The sequence below is a fragment of the Oncorhynchus tshawytscha genome, unplaced genomic scaffold (assembly GCF_018296145.1).
Source record: "Oncorhynchus tshawytscha isolate Ot180627B unplaced genomic scaffold, Otsh_v2.0 Un_contig_7684_pilon_pilon, whole genome shotgun sequence".
NCBI lineage: Eukaryota > Metazoa > Chordata > Actinopteri > Salmoniformes > Salmonidae > Oncorhynchus > Oncorhynchus tshawytscha.
In genome coordinates this window covers 85,412-97,500 of record NW_024609387.1, presented here as the reverse complement: position 1 = coordinate 97,500, position 12,089 = coordinate 85,412, and the positions used below count along the sequence as shown (strand labels likewise).

Here is a 12,089-nt window from a genome sequence, read left to right as displayed (position 1 = left end):
GGAGAGGTCTGTTAGTAATGTATCATCATGTCTGTCCAGGAGAGAGAGAGTAATGAGGTCTGTTAGTAATGTATCATCATGTCTGTCCAGGAGAGAGAGAGAGGTCTGTTAGTAATGTATCATCATGTCTGTCCAGGAGAGAGAGAGAGAGGTCTGTTAGTAATGTATCATCATGTCTGTCCAGGAGAGAGAGAGAGAGAGAGGTCTGTTAGTAATGTATCATCATGTCTGTCCAGGAGAGAGAGGTCTGTTAGTTGCAATTCTATGGTATTTACTAGTAGTTCCTTAGCAGTCACGCCTTAGCATGCAACCAAGTGATTGTGATTCTCTTCTACTATATGACAGTACTAGATCTTAGACTAGTAGTACTAGATCTACCCGTACTAGATCTACCAGTACTAGATCTTAGACTAGTAGTACTAGATCTACCAGTATTAGATGTACCAGTACTAGATCATAGACTAGTAGTACTAGATCATAGACTAGCAGTACTAGATCTACCAGTACTAGATCTACCAGTACTAGATCATAGACTAGCAGTACTAGATCTTAGACTAATAGTACTAGATCTTAGACTAGTAGTACTAGATCTACCAGTACTAGATCTACCAGTACTAGATCTTAGACTAGTAGTACTAGATCGTAGACTAGCAGTACTAGATCATAGACTAGCAGTACTAGATCGTAGACTAGCAGTACTAGATCGTAGACTAGCAGTACTAGATCTTAGACTAGCACTAGCAATACTAGATCTACCTGTACTAGATCTACCAGTACTAGATCATAGACTGCAGTACTAGATCTACCAGTACTAGATCATAGACCTTACGGTCATCTCTCAATCAACTAGGAACTAATGTGTCACAAACCACATCAATAATGGTACATGACTAAATAAAAACCACAGGAAACTGATAGAACAGCGTAGAGTTTACTTCAATGTAAACATGTAGACAATAAAGCAATAATTGAGTTAATCACACGACTGGCAACATCATTCTATACTGGACACGTCTATACAAAATAATGTCCTGTATATACAATCAATACAGGTTTTTCCTTCTTCAGTTTTGACCCCCGGCACCACAATCGTTTTTATTACTGCACACTTTTGAGTCGAGCCAATTCTATATCAACAAGTCTAAAGCAGCAGTGTGGTTATGATTGGCTCACGGGGACACACCCCCTGTTATTTACCAATGAGAAATGATTTCATTAAACAAAGACCTGAGAAGCATCAGATAGCTATAACAAAAATAGACATCTTAAATTTAAAAAAAAATATTCCACAAATTCTCAAAAGTTCCTTACAGAAGAATAAACCTTTAAAGCTTAAAAAACATGTTTTAATGATCATTAGATCTATTCCAGCAACAAAATTATCAAACGCTTATTTTAAAACACACATAACAACTGTGTCTTATATCATTTAACAAATTAACTTTCAGTGTCACTTTATCTACTTAACTTCCTGTATCACGATGATCCTTCTGTAATTTATTACACAGCTTCCTGTATCACGATGACCCTTCTGTAGTTTATTACACAGCTTCCTGTATCACGATGACCCTTCTGTAGTTTATTACACAGCTTCCTGTATCACGATGATCCTTCTGTAGTTTATTACACAGCTTCCTGTATCACGATGACCCTTTTGTAGTTTATTACACAGCTTCCTGTATCACGAAGACTCTTCTGTAGTTTATTGCATGAAGCACCTTTATCTTACAGTCCTTCATTCTTATCCATTCTGCACCATTGAAGACATTCATCATAAAGCAAACCATGTCCTATCATCATGTCCCATAAGGACCCATGTCCTATCATCATGTCCCATAAGGATCCATGTCCTATCATCATGTCCCATAAGGACCCATGTCCTATCATCATGTCCCATAATGATACATGTTCTATCATCATGTCCCATAATGATACATGTCCTATCATCATGTCCCATAAGGATCCATGTCCTATCATCATGTCCCTATGAGGACCCATGTCCTATCATCATGTCTCATAAGGCCCATGTCCTATCATCATGTCCCATAAGGATTCATGTCCTATCATCGTGTCCCATAAGGCCCATGTCCTATCATCATGTCCCATAATGATACATGTCCTATCATCATGTCCCATAAGGATCCATGTCCTATCATCATGTCCCATAAGGATACATGTCCTATCATCATGTCCCATAAGGATCCATGTCCTACCATCATGTCCCAGTGAGGACCAATGTCCTATCATCATGTCCCATAAGGACCCATGTCCTATCATCATGTCCCATAAGGTCCATGTCATATCATCATGTCCCAATGAGGACCCATGTCCTATCATCATGTCCCATAAGGACCCATGTCCTATCATCATGTCCCATAAGGTCCATGTCATATCATCATGTCCCAATGAGGACCCATGTCCTATCATCATGTCCCATGAGGATCCATGTCCTATCATCATGTCCCTATGAGGATCCATGTCCTATCATCATGTCCCATAAGGATCCATGTCCTATCATCATGTTCCAATGAGGACCCATGTCCTATCATCATGTCCCATACGGATCCATGTCCTATCATCATGTCCCATAAGGATCCATGTCCTATCATCATGTCCCATAAGGACCATGTCCTATCATCATGTCCCATAAGGATCCATGTCCTATCATCATGTCCCATAAGGACCATGTCCTATCATCATGTCCCAATGAGGACTCATGTCCTATCATCTTGTCCCATAATGATCCATGTCCTATCATCATGTCCCAATGAGGACTCATGTCCTATCATCATGTCCCATAAGGATCCATGTCCTATCATCATGTCCCATAAGGATCCAAGTCCTATCATCATGTCCCATAAGGACCATGTCCATCATCATGTCCCATAAGGATACATGTCCTATCATCATGTCCCATAATGATCCATGTCCTATCATCATGTCCCATAATGATCCATGTCCTATCATCATGTCCCATAAGGACCATGTCCATCATCATATCCCATAAGGATACATGTCCTATACATTCCATTTGCTATTTAAATCTTTTTTTAACCAACCTGCAAACTGAAAGTGCTTTTCAAACCAACTGTTTTTGTGTTGTCATTTCCAGTCGGGCCTATGCATCCTTCTGCTGCCTTCTATTGAAGCCACACCTTCTCCCCCTGTATGTCCAACTTCTGCAGCTGTGCCCCTCCCATAGCTCCACTATAGAGTTATAAACACTAGAGGGAAAACTTCATATCTTTTCCACTGACTTTAAAAACGTTGCATGCAGTCACAGTGTTAAGTTCAAAGTTAGAGTTCTCACTCGAGTCTGGTTATTAGCTATTAGCTAGGCCCTGTCTCTAACTAGGCTCCACCCCTAGCTAGGCTCCACCTCTAACTAGGCTCCACATCTAGCTAGCCTCCACATCTAGCTAGCCTCCACATCTAGCTAGGCTCCACCTCTAACTAAGCCCCACCTCTAGCTAGGTTCCACCTCTAGCTAGCCTCCACATCTAGCTAGCCTCCACATCTAACTAGGCTCCACCTCTAACTAGGCTCCACCTCTAGCTAGCCTCCAAATCTAGCTAGGCTCCGCCTCTAGCTAGGCCCTGCCTCTAACTAGGCTCAACCTCTAGCTAGGCTCCACCTCTAGCTAGGCCCCGCCTCTAATTAGGCTCCACCTCTAGCTAGGCTCCACCTCTAGCTAGGCTCCACCTCTAGCTAGGCTCCACCTCTCTCACAGCTACACTGCTCTGTCATCCAATGCCCTTCCATCACTTCAATCCAGGAATGTACAAGCCCTATTTATTACACACTGTCATCAGACACTCTACTCCTAACCTCACCCAGGGTGAACACTCCAAGACTAAGACACGAGCAACGCTTAAAAAAATACAACATCTTTCTATGGAGCAAGAAAGATGTAATGAGCCGTCTGCATGCATCCAACATCATTGTCTTAAAAGCTCATGATCATAGTTAAAAATCATAGTTTAAACACCATATTGAAGTAAATATCCTGGCATAGCCTACTGCACTACAGCCCTTGATCGGAAGCTTATTTAACATACAAATCTCTAGCTATGTGATAACTGAAATCAATCTATTGAGGTTTATTCATCTACTTAATGAGAAGATTGAGCAGCAAAATTCTGGTGTGTGTGGAGTTCAAAGTCAGACATCAGTTGTTCTTGAGGAACCGAATCCCCTGGCAGTTTTATTAAAGTCCTTCCCTTCCCCGTCCTGATTTTTGCGGTTAATCAGCCCCCTCTGGAACACAGCTGACATCTTCACCAGCGGCTTCTCTGCAGCCTCTTTTATCTTTCTGGCATCAAAGCGCGGACTGTAGAGGAGGAGCGGCAGACGACTGGCAAAAGAGGGGACGACCTCCATCTCATTCTCTTTCTGCTGATTGACTTTCCGTGTCTTATTGGTCTGCTCTCTCTGGCCTTTCTTCTTGTCGGAACCATCGGGAGCTTTGCTAGCTTTGATCTGCTGCATTATTGCTTCCTTGGTTGAGAACATGTGGAAGAGCATGGCGTCCCACATCTTCATTGCTCTGGGCGCCTCTGTCTCCTTCAGCACTTCTTTGCCCTTCTCAGAGTGGTCTTTGACTTTTGCTGAAGAAGCTTGACTAGATTTGGCCTGGTCAGTGTTCTTACTGTAGATGGCGCCATCCCTGCGGACAGATTCGGGCTCTGGCTCCGGGAACTGAGGTTCCTCTGGTTCAACGACCATGTGTTTTTTGAGGCGCGACCAGCCACTGAACATGGTCTTCATACTTTTAGGTTTCATTGCATTCAGTGCAGCGTTAGCAAGGCTAGGTTTAACGGTTGGAGCTTGGGGCTTGTCTACTTTGTCTACATTGTCAACAGTCGAAGATGCAGTTGATATCGTAGGCTTCGTACAGGGTGTCTCTTGACGTCTGGCTGCTTTCCCCTGTGCACCTGATGCACTGACTTCCACATCTTCCATTGTGTCTGTCTCTGTCTGTCCAGTCTTTGGCTGAGATGGCGATGACATTCCTCTGTTTGTGGGAAGGGATTTTATAGAGGCTGAGGCCTGAGGCAGAGAGGCAGGATTGGAAGAGTCAATCACTTTGGAAACGGCAGGTAGTTTTATCACAGTGTCTACGGCAGCGGTTGGGGTTGGGGACGATATACGTTCTATAGCAGGCTTTGTGGAAGTGGTGTTAGTCGATTTAGGCTCTGGTGTCGGTTTTAGGGAGGCAATAGCTTCAATGTCATGCTTCGTCAAGGGTTTAGCTTCAGTAGAAGGGTTTAACCAAGGTCTAGTGGGACTAAAGCAACTTCTTGATGCCATAACCTTTGCAGCAGGTCTAGCTTCAACGGTAGGGCTGAAGCAGGATCTACTTTCTATAGTAGGTGTTGTTGAAGGTTGTACATTTATGGTAGGCTTGTTAGCTGGTTTAGGTTCTGGTGCAGGTTTTGTCAAGTCTCTAGTTTCCGTATTATTCTGTGTAAAGGGTTTAGCTTCAATAAAAGGGCTTAAGGTGGTTTCTCTTTCTATGGGCTTTGGGGAAGGTGGTACATATACTGTAGGCTTGTTAGCAGGTTTAGGCTCTGGGGATGATTTAGCAAAGACTCTGGTTTCCATATTGTGCTGTATAATGGGTATAGCTTCAACAGTAGGGCTGAAGCAGGGTCTAGTTTCTCTAGTAGGTTCTGTTGAAGGTTGTACATATACTGTAGGCTTGTTAGCTGGTTTAGTCTCTGGGGATGATTTAGCAAAGACTCTGGTTTCCATATTGTGCTGTATAATGGGTATAGCTTCAACAGTAGGGCTGAAGCAGGGTCTAGTTTCTCTAGTAGGTTCTGTTGAAGGTTGTACATATACTGTAGGCATGTTAGCTGGTTTAGGCTCTGGGGATGATTTAGCAAAGACTCTGGTTTCCATATTGTGCTGTATAATGGGTATAGCTTCAACAGTAGGGCTGAAGCAGGGTCTAGTTTCTGTAGTAGGTGTTGTCGAAGGTTGTACATTTACGGTAGGCTTATTTGTTGCATGGTTAGGTTCTGTAACAGATTTAGGTTCCATAGGTGTTGTTGACCATGGTCTGTTATGTCTACGTGGCGGTGTAGAAGGTAGGACTTTTATGGTAGGTTTGTTAGGAAGCACTGAGACCGGTTTTGGGGAGGCGCTAGCTTCTATGACGGGCTTCATAAAGGGTTTAGCTTCAATAGTAGGGCTAAAAGAGTCTGCGGTAGGTTTTGTAAAGGGTTTAGTTTCTAAAGCAGGGGTTGAGGGAGGTATGGCCTCTGTTATGGGAGGTGTGGGAGGTTGTACAATTATTATAGGCCTGTTAGTATGTGGGACAGGTTTTGGAGAGGAACTATTGTTGTAAACAGGCTTTGTAAAATGCTTAGCTTGTAAAGTAGGGCTTATTGGGGATCTAATTTCTGTGGATGGCTGTGCACTTATGATAGTTGAGTTAGTACGTGTAGGCTCTAGGGATGGTTTCAGCCAAGCTCCATTTGCTACAATAGGGTTTGTAAATTGTTTACCTTCGTTCGTAGAGCTGGCTGAGAATCTCGTTTCAGTAGCGGACTTGGTGGAAGGTTTTTCATCAATGGTAGATTTTGTAGATTGTCTGCATTCAATTGCTTTGTGGGAGTTGGTTTCTACAAAATGCTTCCTGGTATGGTTTGCATGGTACTGCATGGTACTGGGCAGAATATTTTCTGGAGTAGACTTGCCAGGTTGTACAGGTTCTATTAAAGGCTCGTTGGGGAATTGGGTTTCTATGCTAGGCGTGCTGGGATGTTGGGCTACTATGCTAGGCGTGCTGGGATGTTGGGCTACTATGCTAGGCGTGCTGGGATGTTGGGCTACTATGCTAGGCGTGCTGGGATGTTGGGCTACTATGCTAGGCGTGCTAGAGAGTTGGGCTACTATGCTAGGCGTGCTAGAGAGTTGGGCTACTATGCTAGGCGTGCTAGAGAGTTGGGCTACTATGCTAGGTAGGCTAGGAAGTTGGGCTACTATGCTAGGTGGGCTAGGAAATTGGGCTACTATGCTAGGTGGGCTGGGAAGTTGGGCTACTATGCTAGGTGGGCTAGGAAATTGGGCTACTATGCTAGGTGGGCTGGGAAGTTGGGCTACTATGCTAGGTGGGCTGGGAAGTTGGGCTATTTTGGTATGTGGGCTAGGAAGTTTAGTTCCAGTGATAGGTGTGCATGAATGTTGGTTTTCTATAGTAGGTTTGGTGAGGACTTGGGTTCCTGTTTCAGTGGTAGGTGTTTCAATAGTAGGTGAATGAGAGAGTTGAGTTCTTATGGTTGGCACACTAGGCTTGCTAGGTAGTTTGGTGTCTATGGTAGGCTTGCCTGGTAGTATAGTTGCTGTGGTAGGTTGGCTGGGGAGTTGGCTTCCTATATCAGGGTTGTTGAGGACTTGGGCTCCTATGACAGGTTTTCTGTGTTGTTCAGTGTCTGTGCTAATATTAGCCTGGACAGAAAGATGCATGACTGTGGGATCTGCCTCTGACTTTCCACTGTGTCGGGGAATATTTGCTACAGTGGAATTTTGTGAAACTTCAGCATTTGGAATGCTGAAAGGAAACAGCGACTTTGACACAACATTCCTACCTATCGGGAATGAAGGAGTTTCATTTAGCTGAAATGGAGCTGGTCTGGTTGTGTGTACCACACCTGCTTTATGTGCCAGTCTTGGAACCTCAGAATGAGAGGCCATTGGTGTGGGCACTTCACTGGTGGCTGGTGGAAGAGTTAACTGTCCGAGGGCCAATAGAAGTTCAGGTTTTGTTATGTCCACAATAGGTGTTATATCAGGTTGTATTGCATAAGCAGGTGCTTCAGATTTGTTAACATCTGATGTATTGGGTTTAAATATGGCTGCCTTATCTGTCGGTGTCTGAGAACAGCCAGTTGCAGCTAAAGGTGTTGAAAGTGAAGGTGCTGGAACAGTAGAATTCTGCCCTTGCAAGGTAGGTTTCTGTTGTTCTCTGTTGGGTGTGTTTGATCCTATGGGGGATGTTTCAGGTTTAGAGATTGAAGGAGGACGAGGCCCATTTGGTAATCCATTAGTCTGTGCTGTGGATGGTGATGGTGTTGATTCATTAGCTTTAGGTCCAGAAGGACCATAGTATGTCCGGATCCCACCATAGGCAACATACTCAGCCGGAGTCAGTCCATAATATGTTGACCGTGTTTTAGGTTTTTTGGATGTAGGGGTCTTTTGATGCTCTATCAATGGTGCCAAAACTTTACGTAAGCCAATTATAGGAGAGTCTGGGTATCTAGGGGACAATGGAGATTGAGGTGATGAAATCATTGGCGTTAGCACAGTGTTTGGAGGTGGTTGTGCTGAGATCATTGGCACAGTGGGTCCGTTTGGTGGAGCTGAAATGGTTGGCGCTTTGTATCCATTTGAAGCTGTCTTTGGTATCCTTTTGGGGGACAATGGGGTCTGTTGCTTTTGATACTCAGGTGGGGTTCCATATTCAGTTGTTTCATCCATTTGATCTTTCTGCATATGAGGTTCTGTAAACTCTACTTTTGGCTTGGAAACTGCACTGTCACATGCAGTGATCTTTGATGCTAGAATCTCATTGGGAGTTCTCTCAGCCATAGATCTTTCAGTGGTGGTTGTAGTTCCCCTAGTCTGGTTTCTATCCCCACTGGTTGGACCTTGTGAAAGTTCCACTGAGCCGGCACAGGCAGATCCAGCTGATTTTGGTTGTTCAGCGGCTGTTGAGCGAGTTTGGGCTGCACTTGTAACAGGCATTGATGGGGGTGATTTGACTGTACTGTTAACTGGCATTGATGGGGGTGATTTGACTCTGCTGGCAACAGGAATTGCTAGGGGAGTTTGGGCTGTACTGGTAACAGTCATCGCCGGGGGAGATTTAACTCTACACATAACAGGCATGGGTGACTTGTGTCTCTGTGTGTTTATGACTGAGGCATGTACATCTTGATAGGAGCTGAAGGCAGGAGATATATTAGTCATAAATCCGAGCATAGTAGTTGTATCCTGTATCTCCTTGTATCTGTGTGTCTCTTTGTTTACAACCAAAGCATGTACATCTTGATAGGAGCTGAATGCAGAAGATATCGTAGCCATAGACCGTTCCATGTTGGTTGTTATTCCATTAGTCTGAGTTGTACTTCTATCAACACTGGTCAGACCTTGTAAATGTTTGTCAGAGTTAGATCCTATTGGTTTTAGTGCTTCTGCTGCAGCTGAGGGAATATTGCTTGTAGTGGTAACAGGCATTGAAGGAGGAGATTTGACTCTACTGTTAAGAGGTATTGCTGAGGGTGTTTGGGCTGTACTGGTTATATGTATTGCTGAGGGAGATTTGACTCTACTGTTAAGAGGTATTGCTGAGGGTGTTTGGGCTGTACTGGTTATATGTATTGCTGAGGGAGATTTGACTCTACTGTTAAGAGGTATTGCTGAGGGTGTTTGGGCTGTACTGGTTATATGTATTGCTGAGGGAGATTTGACTCTACTGTTAACAGGTATTGCTGAGGGTGTTTGGGCTGTACTGGTAATAGCCATTGGCGACTTGAATCTCTGTGTGACGTGTACATCCTGACAGGAGCTGAACATAGAAGATAAATTAGCCATAGATCCTCCCATGGTAGTTGTCATTCCATTATTCTGGAATATGTCTGTATCTGAACGAGATCCAATTGGTTTCAGTTGTTCGGTTGCTGCTGAGAGAGCACTGGTAACAGTCATTGGTGACTTGTATTTCTCTGTCTCTGTGTTTACGACCGAGGCGTGCACATCCCGAGAGGAGAAGAAGATTGGACTTGCAGCGAACAGGAGTGGATTGGCTTTCGATATCTCAAAAACAGGTGTCAGTCTTCCCATTGTGGGATGGTGTGAGGGTGTTTTCGATCTTCCAGAAGGGGTCTTTGCCACGGAAACTTTATATGGGATAGCTGGCTCACTTTGGTGACAAGTCATTGGTGATTTCTCCCTGTGTATAGTGGACAACGATGCTCCTTGATACAATATATTCACTCCTGTTATGTCTGGAAGTGCAGGCTTGGAGATTTCGTAAAACGTTGCCTTGGATGTGTAAATCATTGTTTGTGGGATGACGTCAGACAGTTTGACTTTACGGGAATCAGCTTGATTTATTTGCGTGCTGACCGTCTTAGAAGCCACTTTGCTCATAATGTGATCTTCAGAACCAAGGTTATTAGTGACCAAAGCTGGTGTGTGCTTTAGAGCAACATCCTTTGGCTTACTGAGTGTCGTCACCTGATGGGTTGAGGTCAGAGGTTGTGTCTGAAGGGTTGGCGCTGACATCAGTACTGGAGCAGGAAGTGGGACTGGAACTTGGACCTGAGCGGGTAATGGTGCCAGACCCGGACCCAGGCTCAGACCACTAGGTACTGGTGAGGAAAGAGTCATAACATGAGTTGATATCTTAGGGGAACATGGAGTTGGGGGAGTTGACTGTGGTACACTGGGGACTGAGTCTGGAGCTACTGTTGCCGTGGCCACCGACCCAGACGAATTCAGTGCTACAGATGAATACAAGTCATACAGATGAACTGCAGGGCCTTGTGAGAACTCAGGTACGGGTGGGGGTGGGGGGGTGGCGAGGGTGGCATTATGCTTTCTGTGTCGTCATCGTCAAACATAAACGACGAGCACTCAAAGAGGGGCGCCACCTGGTTCTCTGATGTCTGCATGGGAGCGGTGTAGTCCAGTGGGGGAAAGACCCCTGTCTGGCCATAAGGATTGTTACCATATGGACCACTGGGGGGGAACGAGAACGGAGAGGGGGGTTGTGGATCATACAGAGGCCTAATGGGGAAACTGAAGTCCGGTGACCGGGGAGGAGTCGAGTGTGTGTCGCTGTGCTCGAGGTCCGAAGCTTCGTGTACGGGGGACAGACAGGAGCGGAAGGGGATGGGAGTCTGGGAGGGTCGGGCTTTCTTCTTGGCACTCTTCTTGATGAGTTTCTGCAGCCTGGCATTGGCCTTGTCTGGTTTGGGCAGCAGGGGAGGGGGAGGCTGGGAGGGGTCGGGAAGGTCCGGCTGGAGTCCATTGCTGTACCTGACTGCCATCAGCGTTTCATTTCAACCCCCTGAAAAGACAAAACAAAGACAAAACAACAAAATTATATATTTATTTGACATGAAATCTACCAAAACTTTAACCCACGTCTTTAATTTTTTGTGAGCTTCTATTAAGACAAAATTCATTAGAAACTGAAAACATTTGACACAAACAGAAGATACCACGTACTAGTGTGTTACTGTAATGAATATAAATGAATCATTGACATCCCCTCTTCTCTTCCTGGTTTGTTTTTCAGCTGGACAATGCCTTGAGGAACTGTGAAGAACAGACGTTGGACTGTGATTATTTCGACGATCACTTCACATCATATTTATCATTCATTTCATTTAGCCGACATTTTCCTCTTAAAAACTATGTTTAGATCAACATGTCTGAAGCATATGCAGTATGCTATGTGTGCCAGTTGGTTTTCTCTATAGCAACACACTGCCAACCTGGTATAAAATGATTCACAAACGGTCAAAAATATACAATTATGCAAAAATATTCATGTTTGTACTCGTTTATTTTGGACAATCTTATCCATGATGTCTTTTAGTGAATAATGTGTTTTCATTTACTATTTGTTAACTTTAATTTTAAAAAATTAAATAAAGTAAATGAACGAGGTAAATGTGCCATTGTGTGATATAACGTATTAACAGTATTTAAACAGTCATGTCCTATTTCTGTGGTTCTATCAATCTCTATGTTGTTTCCATTAGTGGGTGAGATCATGGTATTACTGATCCTGTGGTCTGCGCATGTTGTTTCAGTAATGTGGGCCAGCCCTCACAGCTGTCCTGCTCTTTATTTAACCACTGCTAACGGCTCTATGAAAACTGCTTTAGATAGATTTGGCATCCCATGACAACCGGCTCGTTAAAAATACGTTCTTAAAGGGCTTCGGTATCCTGGGGGTACTGGGTAACTTTATAAAAAACCTCAATAGTTGAAATAGACAATAGAATTCCCTTTGATGTCTACTTTAAAAGGATCATAATATGTGAGGCAAGTATAAACATATCTCC

General features: G+C 44.1%; 3 protein-coding genes across 4 annotated transcripts in view; 1 reads left to right on the top strand and 2 right to left on the bottom strand.

The window, feature by feature from the left end:
* The window catches only part of LOC112239697 (caldesmon, smooth muscle), a 38,407-nt gene extending 26,720 nt beyond the window's left edge, over window positions 1–11,687 (top strand). For both annotated transcript variants that reach the window (XM_042315095.1, XM_042315094.1), the window contains one exon: window positions 11,315–11,687. In XM_042315095.1, coding sequence (XP_042171029.1) covers window positions 11,315–11,340 — 26 coding nt within the window. In that variant the 3' untranslated portion in view covers window positions 11,341–11,687. The remainder of the gene's footprint in view (window positions 1–11,314) is intronic.
* LOC112244050 (mucin-2-like) lies at window positions 918–10,487 on the bottom strand. The gene is given in 2 exon segments (XM_024411818.2): window positions 918–8,426; window positions 8,429–10,487. Coding segments are annotated over 2 exon segments (4,320 nt in total). The 5' UTR covers window positions 8,484–10,487; the 3' UTR covers window positions 918–4,161.
* LOC112238937 (extensin-like) lies at window positions 10,510–11,343 on the bottom strand. Its single transcript, XM_024407464.2, has 2 exons — window positions 11,245–11,343; window positions 10,510–11,083 (listed from the first exon to the last, which is right to left on the bottom strand). Exon 2 carries the CDS (start codon window positions 11,061–11,063, stop codon window positions 10,515–10,517), a length of 549 nt encoding a protein of 182 aa, XP_024263232.2. The 5' UTR covers window positions 11,064–11,083; window positions 11,245–11,343; the 3' UTR covers window positions 10,510–10,514.
* Window positions 11,688–12,089: the final 402 nt, after the last annotated feature.

What these genes read in the sequence shown, in the direction of transcription:
- LOC112238937 (XM_024407464.2), bottom strand. Translation starts at nt 11,063, where the DNA reads ATGGCAGTCAGGTACAGCAATGGACTCCAGCCGGACCTTCCCGACCCC.